Source organism: Salmo trutta, chromosome 36, assembly GCF_901001165.1.
Source record: "Salmo trutta chromosome 36, fSalTru1.1, whole genome shotgun sequence".
NCBI lineage: Eukaryota > Metazoa > Chordata > Actinopteri > Salmoniformes > Salmonidae > Salmo > Salmo trutta.
Window position 1 is genome coordinate 37,493,443 of NC_042992.1, and position 17,227 is coordinate 37,510,669.

The following is a 17,227-nucleotide window of genomic DNA, read 5'->3' on the forward strand; positions in this document are numbered from 1 at the left end:
GCTAGGTTTAAAAAAAAAAAGACATCTGGAGGAAAAAGAGTGTGTGCCAGAAAATAATTTGGCTCAATCTACCGATAGCTTCCAGAATGAGACATTAACAGATGGATAGAAACAATCACAATCACCATCACAACCGCGAATGCCACGTTGAGCCAGGCATGCTTGCCTACCCCACCGTCTCCTCTCGTTCTTGATGCTTTGGGCGGGGGTGAACCTGCAGTAGGTCCACCGATAGATTTGTCTGCCGTTGATGAACCAGCCTGTCAACCAAAGCTAGCAAAGTTCCCTTCAAGTATGATAAATGGCATATCACGCTGCTTCTCTTCAAGGTGGTATGACCAGTTCATGTGGATTGAGTATAGTAAAGCAAAAGATGCAATTTATTGTAAGTTTTGTAGGCACTTTCCTGGGGAACATGTTGAATTCAAATTTGTACGAGATGGATTTAAAAACTGGTAAATCACAAGAAATGGTTATTACATGATTCCATAGCTGTTATTTCATAGTTTTGACGCTTTCACTATTATTATACAATGTAGAAAATAGTAAAATTAAGAAAAACCCTTAAATGAGTAGGTGTGTCCAAACTTTTGACTGGTACTGTAGCTTAAAATGATTAAGTAGATGCAGAGTTACTAATTAGCTAAAATGCTAAAGTTGTCAATGATGAGATTGGAACACAAATGGGGGGGGTGGACCAGTATGACAAAAAAGTATGAAAATGTATGCACTCACTATTGTCAATCACTCTAGATGATATCATCTTCTAAATGACTAAAATGTTTAAAAAAAACTTTTGCTATATGTTCACGTTATACACCAGATCAACCACCCTGCTTTTGTTTTTGCCTTAAGTAACCTCTGTGTTATGTAACCATACCAATACTAAACCTACTGTATCATACTAATTTGACTGTCCTGGATTTTCGTTTACTATGTTACGTCGAGTCTATGAGACCAGCCTGTCAACTACAACATTCGGTCAAGTTTCAACAGGTTATGGTGCGTACACGCCCTTTGCGTGTAACAGGTAATGTATATCAGGAAGTTACTGCTCTGTCACCGTCATCGAAAATGTTTTAACCTGGGATTTTACAAAATGCAAATATCGTGGGTTTGATAACCTTTATTCAGAATCATTTAGGCACATCTCTTTGTTGTTTTATCAGTGGACATGCGGCTCACAAAAAAATGCGCTCGAGCGCTCCTGGGAATTGTGACTTTGCTCCTCAACCTGTCAGGTGAGAGAACGTTCAAACATTTATTTCAAATTTAGCAAGCAGGCGTTAACAATCAGCTGCTAATTATGTATTGAGTGTGGCTTTCCCATTCTCAATGTTGCAAAATATGTCGATAAACTAAAGAATTATATACTAAAGTGGTTACTAGTTTTTAGTTTGATAAACTACCGTTCAAAAGTTTGGTCACCTAATGTCCATGTTTTTGAAAGAAAAGCACTTTTTGTCCATTTTTAAAATAACATTAGATCAGAAATGCAGTGTAGACATTTAATGTTGCGGGTACATTAAATAGCACCCGCAAAATACCAGTCTCAACGTGAAATGGCTAGCTAGTTAGCGGTGGTGCGCGCTAATAGCGTTTCAATCGGGTGACGTCACTCGCTCTGCGACCTTAAGTAGTTGTTCCCCATGCTCTGCAAGGGGCGCGGCTTTTGTGGCGCGATGGGTGTCAGTTATTGATGTGTACAGATGGTCTCTGGTTCAAGCCCAGGTTGGGGCAAGGAGAGGGACGGAAGCTATACTGTTACATTAAATAGTACCCGCAAAACACCAGTCTCAACATCAAGAGTGAAGAGGTGACTCCAGGATGCTGGCCTTCTAGGCAGAGTTTCAAAGAAAAAGCCATATCTCAGACAGGCCAATAAAAAGAAAAGATTAAGATGGGCAAAATAACAGACACTGGACAGAGGAACTCTGCCTAGAAGGCCAGCATCCTGGAGTCACCTCTTCACTCTTGATGTTGAGACTGGTGTTTTGCGGGTACTATTTAATGAAGCTGCCAGTTGAGGACTTGTGAGGCATCTGTTTCTCAAACTAGACACTAATGTACTTGTCCTCTTGCTCAGTTGTGAACTGGAACCTCCCACTCCTCTTTCTATTCTGGTTAGAGACAGTTTGTGCTGTTCTGTGAAGGGAGTAGTACACAGCGTTGTACGAGATCTTTTGTTTCTTGGCAATTTCTCGCATGAAATAGCCATCATTTCTCAGAACAAGAATAGACTGACGAGTTTCAGAAGAAAGTTCTTTGTTTCTGGCCATTTTGAGCCTGTAATCGAATCCACAAATGCTGATGCTCCAGATGCTCAACTAGTCAAAATAGGGCCAGTTGTATTGCTTCTTTAATCAGAACAACAGTTTTCAGCTCTGCTAACATAATTGCAAAAGGGTTTTCTAATGATCAATTAGCCTTTTAAAATGATAAACTTGGATTAGCTAACACAACGTACCATTGGAACACAGGAGTGATGGTTGCTGATAATGGGCCTCTGTACGCCTATGTAGATATTCCATTAAAAATCTGCCGTTTCCAGCTACAATAGTCATTTACAACATTAACAATGTCTACACTGTATTTCTGATCAATTTGATCTTATTTTTAATGGACAAAATGTGCTCTTTCAAAAACAAGGACATTTCTAAGTGACCTTAAACTTTTGAACGGTAGTGTATTTGCTAAAAAAGTGAGTAATTATTTACACTATTTCATGTAATCTGTAACAGCATTCTGCATATTCTTGATCCACTGCAATTGGAAATAGTTTAGATGGGTTAGCCAGTAGACTCGCCCCACTTGCTTACAGCTAGCTGCATTATGGTCAGACAGGCTTACTGTGGAGCCAGCATGAGCTATGGCTCGGAAAACGTACCTCAATCCAGGGATGAGACATGCGTTCTACTCCAAATTATCCCAATTGTTACACCACAAAGATTGAGCGACTGCTGAAAAACTAGCAGTCATTCAATCTTCTTGATGTAACAGTTGGGATAATGGGACAATTCGGAGTACAACGCATGTCTCATCCCTGGATTGAGATATGTTTTCCGAGCCATATCTCACACAGGCTTAATCTACACAGGAAGCCTGTCTGACCCTAGTGCAGCTGTAAGCAAGTGGGTTGGATATGATTACAGGGTGAGGAAACCAATATGTCATTTTATAATTTGGGTGAAATATCCCTGAAAAAGTAATCAATAAAAATACATTAAAAAAAATACAAAATTCATAAATTAAATGTAAGAAAATTGTTATTGAAATCAAAATACTACTCATTACAGAGCAAGCGGTAAAGCTTAATATTTTTGCTTTGTAGCAACTGGCTATGTAAAAGGACCCATGAGCACCAAAATGCAAGAGTCTATATTTCTTTGAAAGTAAGGTATATCAAGCAGATGGAAAAGGGTTTTAGAAACATCTACCAGAAAATCTTAAAAAAGGTATTAGAAATATATCAAAACACTATAAATGTTGAAGTTAAGACCCTTGCCAAATAACATCAACATTTAGATTAACTTTAGCAGAAATGATTTGCCTCTAGTAAATTTAAGAAATATTGCCTAGGGTCTTGTCATCCTGTTACCAAAAACCCACATGCACTATACAGTTGAAGTCAGAAGTTTACATACACTTAGGTTGGAGTCATTAAAACTCGTTTTTCAACCACTCCATACATTTCTTGTTAACTATAGTTTTGGGAAGTCGGTTAGGACGTCTACTTTGTGCATGACACAAGTAATTTTTCCAACAATTGTTTAGAAAGATTATTTCACTTCATCGCAATTCCAGTGGGTCAGAAGTTTACATAGACTAAGTTGACTGCCTTTAAACAGCTTGGAAAATTCCAGAAAATTATGTCATGGCTTTAGAAGCTTCTGATAGGCTAATAGACATAATTTGAGTCAAATGGAGGTTTACCTGTGGATGTATTTCAAGGCCGACCTTCAAACTCTAATATCGGTCCCATAACATAATATCGGTCCCATAACTTGAATTGGATTTGTGCCACAAATACTAAAACGTTAGCATGTGGAAACAGTGCCAAGGAATTTAAACTAAGGCATGGATTGCTGTCATACCTTGTCCATAGACTGCTTACAGTGTAAGGAAGCCAATGTGTAATTTGGGTGAACTATCCCTTTTTAAGCCTCTTTCTGACAAGAACTTCTACAGGCTTTCATATAAAGGTGAAAGCCTGGTAGAGGCTACTCTGTTGGTAATGCTTACAAATTATATTATAACTGTAAAAGTATCAGAGATCCCAATCTGGAACTTTGATATGCCGGTAGAGTATATTTCATTGTTTGGTTATGTTATTAATGTTGAATTGTTAATATGTCGATATGCTATTCAAAGACAAAAGAGATCCTACCATGGTAAGTTTGGGCATAGACCAGTCATCTGACACAGGACTTGATACAGCGTACTTCCTGTCAATTTGAACGTCACAGAAGGGCATTTCCATAAAAAATTACCCATGAGGGCCTCAAGTGGCGCACGAGTGGCGCAGTGGTCTAAGGCACTGCATCGCAGTGCTAGCTGTGCCACTGGAGCTTCTGGGTTCAAGTCCAGGCTCTGTCGAAGCCGGCCGTGACCGGGAGACCCATGGGGTGGCGCGCAATTGGCCCAGCGTCGTCCGGGTTAGGGGAGGGTTTGGCCGGCAGGGACGTCCTTGTCCCATCGCACACTAGAGACTCCTATGGAGGGCCGGGTGCACAGTGTTTCCTCCAACACATTGGTGCGGCTAGCTTCCGGGTTAAGTGGGTATTGTGTCAAGAAGCAGTGCAGCTTGGTTGGGTTGTGTTTCAGAGGACGCACGGCTCTCGACCTTCACCTCTCCCGAGTCCGTATGGGAGTTGGAGCGATGATACAAGACTTTAAATACCATTTAGATATCACGAAATTCGGGAGGAAAAAGGGTTAAAAAAAACAAAACCAAACAGGACCCATGAGCACCAACATACGAAGTTCATGGGAACATATCAAGTTAGGTGACATATGGAAGCTAATAGTCTATTTTTGGGAAATTTAAGGCATTTTTCAATCATTTTACATCTTAAAAATGAAAGATTCCTGGATAAACAGATGGAAAAGGGGTCTTAAAAGGTATCAGAAATACATCAAAACACTAACGTTGACGTAAGGCCTTCCCAGCCTTCCCTGTGGCTCAGTTGGTAGAGCATGGTGTTTGCAATGCCAGCATGGTGTGTGCAACGCCAGGGTTGTGGGTTCGATTCCCACGGGGGGCCAGTACAAAAAAAATGCATGAAATGTATGCATTCACTACTGTAAGTCGCTCTGGATAAGAGCGTCTGCTAAATGACTAAAATGTAAATGTAAAGACCTCTGCCAACTAATATCAACACTTATTTTTTTTATTTTTTACTTTCTGTAAGTTTAAGAAATATTACCTTGTGATTCTGTTACCAAAAACCCATACATCTTTAAGAGATTTTCTAATTTCTCTCCTTCATGAGGAGGCAGGATAATGTAAGTTCACAGAAGTAACAAGTAATGCCAGACCTACCAATTAGTTAGTGATTTTACTCATACATTTTGTTTATGAATTATTAAGTGATTAAAACTCGTAATTCTGTTACCAAATGGAATTACTGCAACTGAATTGGCTAAAATGGGAAATCAAAATAGTCACAAACCACAGTTGGCATTTTCTGTTGTCTGGTGGTCAAACCACAAGAGTTTTTAAATTGTCAAGTCTGGACAACCCCTCCCTCTCTCTCCCTCTCTGCCTTTCTCACTCTCCAGTTAATGTCACCTCTCCCAGCTCTTACTGACACCTACCCATTAGCCCCTTCTCTTTCCATTTACTGTAACCAGCATCCTCAACCACTGAGCACCGAATGTCCATGTTGAATAGAAGTTGCAATTTGGTCTCTTCCTGACCTCGATGTTAACATCTACAGACGGACCGGACTATCATAGGCGTTTGTTTCACAAGTTTGGATGGCGTACCGTACAGTGAATAGAGTACAATACAGAGGAGTACAGTAAAGAAGTAGAGTACAGTATGTTGTACTGGGCTCTACTGTACTCTGCTGCACTGTACTGAACTCTACCCTACTGTGCTGTATTGCACTGCACTGTACTCTACTGTGCTCTGCTGTGTGATGCCCACTCTTGTGAAGCATGAGGAGAATGACATTCATATCCATCATTTAGTATTTCTGTGTAGTACAGACCAGGAAGCCATTACCATAATTCCGTTACCAGGTGTAAATCCAATTCACTTGCTGTAGTTCAATAACCAAAATAGATTTTTTTTAAACTCAAGGTCCCATGTCATAGTTTGACACCCCATTCTTTCTGAAGACATCTTTGAATCTTAATTCAGAGCAGATATTTGAGTTTTTGGAAAACGTGCTTACATAAAAAGAGATTTGACCATATTTCCGTTACCAAAGTTTGCATCTGTACAGTTCTTCCACTAAATTAGTTTTTGTAACATTTTCAGTGGAAATTGTTCAAAGTAGTCCTTGTGCATAGTTGTATGGTTTTGTTAAACTTTGAAATCAATGGTTTTTGTTTGGCATACATTTTTTAAAGTGAAAACAATTAAGTGAAAGCGTCATTCCGTTACCGTGGAATTGCCCAGAACCTCCATATTTTCCTTTTGAAGGAACATGTAGTGTTCTGTAAGGATGTGTATTTGTGAAATAACTGGTGCAGCCTTAAGTCCAGACATGACAATAGGTTCTAGCCTGCTCCCAATGTTCAGTGAAACTTAACTACTATGTCACTGTTTTATAATCTTTTTTCCCATGTATTTTTGTTACCTTCAGCTCAAAACTCTTAGCCTGTTCATTGACTCAAACAACAGTTTTACTACTCAATACAATGACATAGTAGTGAACTAGCCTTTTCAGTTTGGACTTTTTGCAAAATATTAAAAATAACCTTTTCTTCATTCTGTTCACTCAGAATGTCTGCGCATGACCGTCCACCCTGACAAAGATGCTACTGTGACTGTGTCGTCCTCACTGCTCCTTCCATTGGAACAGTGTTCCGTATGCAAGGTCAATGGCGCTGAGAATGACACCCAGACGACCTGTCACTCATCGCTGGCTCTGGTCCCCGATGAGGATGTCACCTTGCTCTTCAACTGCACTGAACCACCACAAAGTGCTTTCGTCATCCAGATCCACAGGAAAATCGGTGAGTCTAGAGAAACTTTCTAGTATTGGATTTCATTTTAGACTGCCAGCTCAATTCGATCAAACCAGTATTGCTGTATTTACACAGTCAAAAATATGTACAACGCAGGCAGATGCTTCAGAATTTGGCATCCTGGGGTGGTAGTTGGCAGCGAAGATACTGCATAAAAACAGCTAAGGCTACCTTTCAGATCTGGTCCCAAGGGTGAACCGTTAAGCAGGTTTTGTTTAGGTTTCTTCCCGTCTTACCTGTTATGTGATTTTATTTTACCCAGAATGCACCAATGACACCTGCAGCCCTGCCACAGGTGTGGCTCAGCCTTCCCTCTTCTCAGAGTTCATTAGAACACTCATCTGGGACCTAAGTGTGCCGGAGAAGACCGTTATGAGTTTGGACTTCCCTGGTGACAGGCTGAAGGAGATGACTGAATCAGAGTTGTGTCAAGATGGGTACCAGTACACTGTAACTAGGACCAACACTGAAGGAGAGGTCAAAACTCAGACATACTGCAAGAATGGCCTCGTGGCTCACATTCATATACCGAGCCAAGCCACGGTGTCTTTGCAAGTTCAAAAAGGCCGAGAGGTGGATCCCTCTATATTCACGGCCAAACCAATAAAGAAACGTAAGCTCTTTCAACTGTTCTGTTCATGTCTAACTCTAATGTGAGAAGTGAATGTACAGTAAATTATCTTTTGTTGAAATCAGATCTATAAATTAGTGCTTACGTTTCAAATTTTCTTCAGAGAGCCGGATGATCTCCGTGACTCCAGAGCCAGACACTATCGTCACCATCAGCAGAAACACCAAAGCCAAAGAGTGCAGTGTGTGTGTTGGGGAGGGGCCTACCTGTAACCCCAAAGAACTCGTCCTAAGAGCTGCACGCAACACCTCTGTGAAGTTCACCTGCCCACAGCCACAAGATGTCTTCAGTGTGGAGATCAACAGGGAGATTGGTAAGACGCCTCAGACCTATTTTCCTGGCCTCAACAGGGCCCTGACCTGTTTTCTAGTAGCATTTGATTGAGCATGCCTAACACAATGGACCCAATGAAATAGTCTCGAAAGTGCAAAAGCTGCTCATCTGTTAGCTTCACTAATACAATGTTTTTCCTCCTCCAGATTGCACAGAGATCACCTGCACCGGGAACATCGTCCAGGCAGAGTCCTCCCTCTTCCCAGACTTCAACAGAACCTTCACCTGGGACCTGAAGGTTCCACCTGGCCTCTCCTTCCAGCTGGACTTCCCATCGCCGGGAATGAGACAGATTCCACCCTCTGAGACCTGTCCTGACGAGCATACCTACACCATCATCACGTACCAGCGCACCGGGCTCGCCACCATCGGCATTTTTTGCCCAGACGGCAGCGTCACTAGGGTCCAGGTGTTGTACAAGGGCCGGGTGTCCCTGCAGGTCCCTGGGGATAGGAAGCTGGAGCCGCTGGACTTCAAGGTCACTGTCGGACCAGAAATTAAAAGTGAGTGTCTGGCAGCTGTTGGAGGAGCCATAACAAATGAATGCCTGTTGAGGTCACTGAGGTCATCTCTATTAGCTTGTATGTATTCAGTAGACCTCCCTTTACAGAATTACTCATGTCATTATAACTCATTTAACCCCTTTCCTTCCAGTGCTGGCTGTGGTAAAAGTCAACCTACCTCGAGGGGTGTCAGATACAGACTTCCTCTCAGCCAACTACCCTAGAGGTTTCCCTGATGACGACCTGATGAGGTGGGACTTCACGGTGCCCGGCATGCATAACTACACGGTTAGCTTCCTGAATCACACAGAGTCTCTTTGCCGGAAGAAGGAAGTGATGGTGATGTACCACAAGGCGCGTGGGAAGGTGGGCATCCAGAAGACCCTGGCGGACCCCCAGCCAACACACAGGCAGGGCAGCTTCACCATGACCTTGTTTAACTGTGAGACAGACAGGACCAAACAGGGCCTGTCCCTCAAATTTAGGGTCTCGGTGATGAGGAGCGGCCATCCAGGTACAAAGGCTATTGGCAATCATAAATTGTTATGACATGATTTGTGTTGTAAGCAATTACAAGTAAGATCCAAAAATGCTCCTTTTCTTCTATGCATGCAGTCTGTTAAAACAACCCTAGACTTTTCCAAACCAATATAATACTAATATCACCCCTCATAGCCTGGTTCCTCTCTAGGTTTCTCCCTAGGTTTTGGCCTTCCTAGGGAGTTTTTCCTAGCCACCGTGCTTCTACACATGCATTGCTTGCTGTTTGGGGTTTTAGGCTGGGTTTCTGTACAGCACTTTGATATATCAGCTGATGTAAGAAGGGCTATATAAATACATTTGATTTGATTAATATTTCCATTATAAATGTTTAAAAAAACATATTGTGGCCTAAAATTAGCCTGATCATTCATTCAATCAAATGAATTGTGGTGATCGGTGACCTATTTCTCAGAAGATGATTGTGCCTGTTTGTCTTTTATTTCCTGGCTAGTTCTCTGCACTGTAAATTTGTTAGAGGATGAAGGGCTAGTCCTCCACTTTGAGAAGAGGGGATCTGACCCCTACTGTGAGATGAGGAAGGACTCTGTGCTCCAGGAGAAAATCACAGTTCCCTCAGGGACCAAAGCCAGGCTTTCTTTCCTGGACTGTCCAAGTGAAGACCTACGTCTGACAGCCGTAAAAACCATAGGTACTATAACCATACATACATTAGCATTGCATGTATTGCCTCCAAAACATAGAAACTACTATGGACAGTATCTATGCCATTCTCACTTAAGCTGCTTATTATAGTATATTTGTGACAAAGCTAGAACAAATGGTCTTTGTGTTTTGTTTATTATCTAAAGATGTGATGCTCTAAGAATATGAATGTATGTAAACCCATTATACTATCTCAAGCCTCTGTGGATCTATTCCAGGATGCCAGAATTTAGACTCGTGCTCCGTGACTGGGACTCTCCTCGTGGTCCCTAAAATGCCGACGTGCCTCCCTACGCTACTCCAAAGCTTCACCTGGCACCTCATTATCCCAGTATATGGCACCGTGGATTTACTGTCCCCCTCAGGAAACCTCAGGCAGTCCCTGCCAGGACAGGAGTGCAATGGCAGTGTCTCCCTTCATGTAGCAGAGGGTGATGGGTCCTCCATTGGCTACTTCTGCTCCGACGGCACCATTCGCAAAGTCCAAGTGCACTCCAACGTCTCTGTCACTGCCACAGCGAAGGACCTTAGCCTGATTCAAGGGCCTTTCCTCAATGTGTCCTTCAGTGAAGAAATTTCAGGTATGCTAACTGGTTTCGCAGTTGTTTTTTTCATGTTTTAAATCTTTTAAAGTAACTATCCAGTGAAAATCTCACTTAACAGTTATGTTAACTCATACCCAAATAATGTTGTTGACTCATCCTGTACCTCTATTGGTGGCCAAAGCATACATTCACTTCAAACTTGTATCTCAAACAGACAGTTTCAAAAATGCTTTCTATTTCCTCATAGAGTATGATGTCATACGCCTGAGGAGGATGAGCTGACCAATCAGCGGTCTATTTCTAATGAATATTTTTAATGACCGGTATAAGCCCACACCATTCTGTTGTTGGGGTACACCACCACCATTCCAACACAGAAAAGCTGCTTTTTAACATACCTAATTAAACACAATTGTACGGAAAACTATTTCACTAATTTTGTAATTAATTATAGGTCATATTTCATAGAAGTCTAGAAACACTGGACAGTTACTTTAATACTCTCTTCACTTCACTTTTTATGGTTCCTTGTGTAACATCCACAAGAGGGCACAGACATACAGCAATAGCAAGGGGATTTGTTTTAAAAATGGATTCAATGGAAAATTACATTCTCACTCTCTTGAAAATGTATTGAAAATGTGTTGTTCTTCATCACTTCCTTTTGTCCCTCAGACAGCATCATATATACAGTCCAGCCCAAAATGGGTTCCCCTGCCCTCCTGGCCACCCCAAACTGGCCCAGAGGCATGAAGCCATACTCCACCGTGTCCTGGATCATCAATCTGCCGGGCCACCTCCAGGCCGACCTGCTGTTGACCAACATCAGCCAGCCCAAGTGTGGCAAGGGGCACACGTTCATCAAGGTGCAGACCCTGGGCTCTCCAGAAGAGATATTGAGTCGTAGGGAGGATAAGAAGGCAGAGGACAAGCTGATGGTCCCTGAGAGCTTCTATCTCAACATGTCCAACTGTATGCCGGAGAACGGACACTTCAGTGTGCTCAGCAAGGTTACCCTGCAGAATACTAGCAGTAAGGGACCTGTTTGTAATGTTATGATAGAGTTGTGACTGAATATGTTTGGGCTAAGATATCTGCATAATTCTAGCATTCGTCTCACAAGACCTTTTTGGTTATTTCAATAACTCTTAAGAGATCTAAAATTTGAGGGCAAAAAGAAAAGAATAAATAGTTGTTTTAATTGGATGTCTATATCTTAAATGGCATCAATACACGTAGGGCAGTTATTAGGGATACTTTAGGTTCTCATAATCATCAACACAGTATATAGAGGTGCTGGCAGCGAAGCTTGACTCAACTCAGAATATATGTTCATCCCTCTACTAAGTGTGAAAAAAGCTCAGCAATATGTCAAGAGATGGAAGAGAAACTCACAACTTTCTAAGAAACACGCGCTCTCAATCAAACCCTAATAACTCAACTTCTCTTCGTGTCAAAGCAGGTGCTGAGATATATATATTCACTCACACACACACACACACACACACACAGTGCCTTCGGAAAGTATTCAGACCCCTTTCATTTTTCCACATTTTGTTACATTGCAGCCTTATTCTAAATATGTTTTTCCCCTCCGCAATCTACACACAATACCCCATAATGAAAAAGCAAAAACAGATGTTGATACTTTTAGCACAATTTATAAAAAACAGAACTAACTTATTTAAAGTATTCACCCCCTTTACTATGAGACTCTAAATTGAGCTCAGGTGCATCCTGTTTCCATTGATCATCCTTGAGATGTTTTTACAACTTGATTGGAGTCCACCTGTGGTAAATTCAATTGATTGGACATGATTTGGAAAGGCACACACCTGTCTATATAAGGTCCCACAGTTGACGTGCATGTCAGAGCAAAAACCAAGCCGTGAGGTCGAAGAAATTGTCCGTAGCGCGTCGAGACAGGATTGTGTCGATGCACAGATCTGGGGAAAGGTAACAAAAAAATTCTGCAGCATTGAAGGTCCCCGAGAACACAGTGGCCTCCATATTCTTAAATGGCAGATGTTTCGAACCACCAAGACTCTTCCTAGAGTTGGCCGCCAGGCCAAACTGAGCAATCGGGGGAGAAGGGCCTTGGTCAGAGAGGTGACCAAGAACCTGAAGGTCACTCTGACAGAGCTCTAGAGTTCCTCTGTGGAGATAAGAGAAACTTCCAAAAGGACAACCATCTCTGCAGCACTCCACCAATCAGGCCTTTATGGTAGAGTGGCCAGACGGAAGGCACTCCTCAGTAAAAGGCACATGACACCCCGCTTTGAGTTTGCCAAAAGGCACCTAAACACTTTCAGACCATGAGAAACAACTTTTTGGCGGGGGTCTGATGAAACCAAGATTGAACTCTTTGGCCTGAATTCCAAGCGTCACATCTGGAAGAAACCTGGCACCTTCCCTACGGTGAGGCATGGTGGTGGCAGAATCATGTTGGATGTTTTTCAGTGGGACGGACTGGGAGACTAGTGATGAAAACCTGCTCCAGAGCGCTCAGGACCTCGGACTGGGGCGACGGTTCACCTTCCGACAGGACAACGACCCTAAGCACACAGCTTAGACACACGCAGAAGTGGCTTTGTGACAAGTCTCTAAATGTCCTTGAGTGGCCCAGCCAGAGCCCGGACTTGAACCCGATCTAACATCTGGAGAGACATGGAAATAGCTGTGCAGCAATGCTCCCCATCCAACCTGACAGAGCTTGAGAGGCTCTGCAGAGAAGAATGGGAGATACTCCCCAAATACAGGTGTACCAAGCTTGTAGCGTCATACCCAAGAACATTCAATGTTGTAATCGCTGCCAAAAGTGCTTCAACAAGTACTTTTGGCAGCGATTACAAGAGTAAAGGGTCTAAATACTTAGGTAAATGTGATATTTCAGTTTTTTTATTTTGAATAAATTAGCAAACATTTCTAAAAACCTGTTTTGCTTCGTCATTGTGTGTAGATTGAGAGGGGAAAACAATTTAATCAATTTTAGAGTAAGGCTGTAACAAAACAAAATGTGTAAGTCAAGAGGTCTGAAAACATTCTGAAGGCACTGCACTGCGTATGTATAACACCATTTTTAATGAAACTGCATGCAATTCAGGTGTGAACCTTAACTCTCAGCATGTATTACTGTCTCTAGTACATTTGAGAAAAGCAATGCAATATGTCAAAGATGAGAGTTTTGAATTGTTACAAGGGTTTATAATGCTTCTATGCAACTTCCAGCCTGCTCAACTTCCATCCTGCTCATAAGCCAGCACCTCATTTCATTGCTACTTGCAGCTATATTTGTCTCATTCTTACCATATGTAATCATATGTAATCTCTCCTTGTGTGTGTGTCTCTGTAGAGCTGCTCCTGAGCGGCATCCTGGGTGCTGTGGGAGCAGTGCTGCTACTTATGCTTATTGTGCTGACAGTCTTCTTGGTGTTAAGGTGAGAACACCTGCCTCACCAAAACAACCTATATAGCTTTGATGTTGAGGTCATTTTATGACTTGCCCCCCCCCCCCCCCCCCCCCCCACATAGTGTGATGTCTGCTTGACTCCACCATTTCTGTTCCTCTTTCGTGCTTACAGGAAGAAGAAGAAAATGATGGTCAATGAGGCTTCCATCTACATAGGGAAAGGGAATATCTTCATCCCAGGCGACCATGTGTTCCCCAAAACTCGGTCGGACAGCGAGTCTCACGTTTACGCCTCCATCGAAGACACCATGGTGTACAGCCACCTGTTGCGCGAGCCCAGCTACGTGGGCGCCATCCAGGACCACTTCCAAGGACAGCCAGTCGACACCTATCGGACATTCATGGCGCTCCAGGACAGAGTGCCAGAGATCACAGAGACAGCTGCAGACCATGAGCCTGAACTGGTGCCTGAGATGTACGAGTATAGACCTTTCCTGGACCCGTCGGAAACCTTCATCCCGTCAAGACCTCGCACGCCCGTTGACCGCCAGGACAGCATGGGCTTCATGGACCGCAGGATGGTAGACAATGAGCTGTACACGTTCAAGAGCACTGGGGATATAAATACGATTAGACTGTCTGGGGCAGACCAAATCCTAGATCCAGAGATCCATTTAGCATGAGGCGGTACTGTGAGATGGACTACTGTTACTCATTTTACATAGCTCAAAGTGTTTCAGGTTCACTGCAGTGGAGAAATGGGGTGTAAATGTGCCTTTGCATAACATTCAGGGAGTCTGTATTAGTGGTGTTGTGCCTACTGCACAAAAGCCATCAGACAAATGACTATTACTGCCTTTCATTGGAGCCTCTGAGTCTGTTTCCTCCAAGCTCCTAGAAAGTAATTTCTGAAACAGCACATGGTGTTGCTCTTCTGTGTTGCTCTTCTGTGTTTACATTACTGGGCTACTTGGTTTTTGTGTGTATTTCTTGATAGTATTTTAATTGTTTTATATGCTAGTATATATTTAATATATTGAATGTTGCACTGGACACTGGTGTGTCATGGGTTTAAGAGTAAGGCTGCTTGTTTTGTTTGTTAGTTTTGTACCTAGCATTTTTTTGCATTGTTTATGCCTTGTGGCAAGGGTTTTTCTCTGTAAATATGTGCTTTTAGAAATTTCTCTGCCAATTTTTTTTATTTTTTTTATATAAATTCCTTAGACATTTTAAGTGGTCTGAGTACAGTGTGATATTGTGAATAATACTGTATCTAGGATAGATAAGGGAATCAATCCAAAACAATATTGCTTCAGAAGGTGTCTTGTTGTGATGGGAAAAGTGACATTCTTTCATCCTTTGGCTAAAACCTGTGACCTTTTAAGTCCTGGCTTGTAGTTTGTTATAACCACAGGAACTTCAACCACGGAAGACGGGATGATTGTTTTGATGGTTTTCATTGGAGTAGTTACCAAGAGGGACTTTTTAAGGGAAACAACCAAACCTTTAGCAAGACGCCAAGGGTCAACAGGTTATGACAATCCTCTTGCGGTAATAAACTTTTGTGTTTACAATTTTGTCTCATCTCTGTTCGAAGGTTTAAAAATATATATATATATATAAAAACAAATAAGTCACTTTCCCCACTACAATATTAATATTTGATACATGTTAAATGAATGTGTTTTCCTAAGATGTTTTCTTTGTTCAGTAATGTGAAATAGTTGGGTTTTCATTGTCTTTACATTTTCTTAGACAAACCCCTATTATAATTTCATAACTTTTATTGAGATTTATGTGTTCAGGCTAGACATCTTGTGATTAAAAACAAACAAGTATTCAAAGGCTAGCTCTCTGAAATAATTGTTGTAAATTAGATAGGAAAGCAACAGATTAAGTACCATAAATCTAGATGGTTTCGTAAGGATCTCATACTTGTGCAAATTCACATGAAAATTTGTCATTGCCATTGGGACAGTTTTGCCGGACACAGATTAATCCTATTCCTGGATAATCCTTAATCTGTGTCCAAGAAACCACCATGTTTTACAAAGAATTCTCCAACATTTTTGTCTGGGTATCAGCTCTAGAAAAGTGTCAGTAACTTGTTAAAAAATAGACATTTTCAGGGGTTGAATTTAAAACCAAAGCGTACATTTGTAGAAAAGAATACAAGGTAGCGAACAAAAAATATAATTCAAGCATGGGAAATGCAGCTAATAAATGGCGCGCCTCAGACTATGTTGAACTCGCAGACAGAGGCCTTCTCCTCATGACAGTTCTTGTCTAACCATTTCCCACCAGTGGCTTCTGAGAGGATGACACAGTTCTGGGAACGATCTGTCTTTGGGGATCTAGAATCATAGTCCCAGTTCTTGTAGAGGATGCTGTTGCCCGCCTGATCCATCCAGTTGCCCTCAGTCACCATGTCGCTGATGCCCAGCCAGATCTGCTCGCCTGGGCCGATGCTCTGGTGGACGTAGTCGCTGAGCTGGTCGTTCTGGTCCTTGGACAAGGGGGTACCGAGTACACCCCCCAGGGCAATGCAGTCGTCAAAGGCTGTGTGGTAGCTTTTCTTCAGTGGCTCAGCCAGGAAACACTTGCCATGAACCTTGACCCCTTTCAAACAAACTGAGGAGCCAAGTGAAAATTGTAGTGTCAGAGCGTCTTTAGAAGTGTTAAAACAGAAACCGATACTGTTATTTATGTCCAAAGAGTCCTGAACAATACCAGTATGTGTGAAACTCACCTGACTGCAAAGCCTGTTGCTCCTTCATAATATTTAGATCCTGAACAATGTCATTGATCTGCTTCTGCAGCTCCTCTATGGCTGCATCTTTGCCTTCATCTGGAGCACGACAGAACAGAAACAGGGGAGGGGAACAGGATGGACTCAAAGATGACACAAAGTTTGAGCACTACGCTACTCCTCCAGTGAGGTGGCAATGCCAGATGTGTTGATTGAAATGATTGATGTGTATTGCAGGCAATGTTCTGGCAAGACCAATAAAGTCATATTTTACTCAAAATAGTTCATCTTCCAAACAATGAGAGCTGTGTGTAACAAACATTTAATTTCTCTCAGATTCAAAATGATTGATTAAAAACAATTTTAACACTGGACGTAAATATCATTCTGACCATTATATAGAGTGTGAGGCACCCACCACCTACCCTTTTTAACCGTTTTCTTCGTAGGGAAAGCCTGCTGGAATGAGCAGTTCACCAAGAGGAGTATTCCAAAAACCAAACAGGTTCTTCTGAACTCCATGGTTAGATGTTGTTGAATGACTGCTTCAATGTGGAGCCTGGCAATTTATGTCCTCTCCTCCTCCAAAAAAGGAAAAGACAGTGTAATTGAAAACTGCTGCCTGGAACTGGAGCTGTCCAACCTCAGAAC

General features: G+C 42.1%; 2 protein-coding genes across 2 annotated transcripts; one reads left to right on the forward strand and one right to left on the reverse strand.

The window, feature by feature from the left end:
* The first annotated feature begins 967 nt into the window (after positions 1-967).
* LOC115176030 (CUB domain-containing protein 1) lies at positions 968-15,667 on the forward strand. Its single transcript, XM_029735759.1, has 12 exons — positions 968-1,030; positions 1,170-1,241; positions 6,955-7,188; positions 7,463-7,813; positions 7,935-8,144; positions 8,311-8,667; positions 8,819-9,181; positions 9,662-9,859; positions 10,092-10,454; positions 11,094-11,450; positions 13,771-13,855; positions 14,000-15,667. The coding sequence occupies exons 1-12, from the start codon at positions 1,000-1,002 to the stop codon at positions 14,508-14,510; spliced, it is 3,132 nt and encodes a 1,043-aa protein (XP_029591619.1). The 5' UTR covers positions 968-999; the 3' UTR covers positions 14,511-15,667.
* On the reverse strand, positions 15,597-17,147 carry LOC115176031 (tetranectin). Its single transcript, XM_029735760.1, has 3 exons — positions 17,002-17,147; positions 16,577-16,675; positions 15,597-16,458 (listed from the first exon to the last, which is right to left on the reverse strand). The coding sequence occupies exons 1-3, from the start codon at positions 17,096-17,098 to the stop codon at positions 16,061-16,063; spliced, it is 594 nt and encodes a 197-aa protein (XP_029591620.1). The 5' UTR covers positions 17,099-17,147; the 3' UTR covers positions 15,597-16,060.
* Between the last annotated feature and the right edge of the window lie 80 nt (positions 17,148-17,227).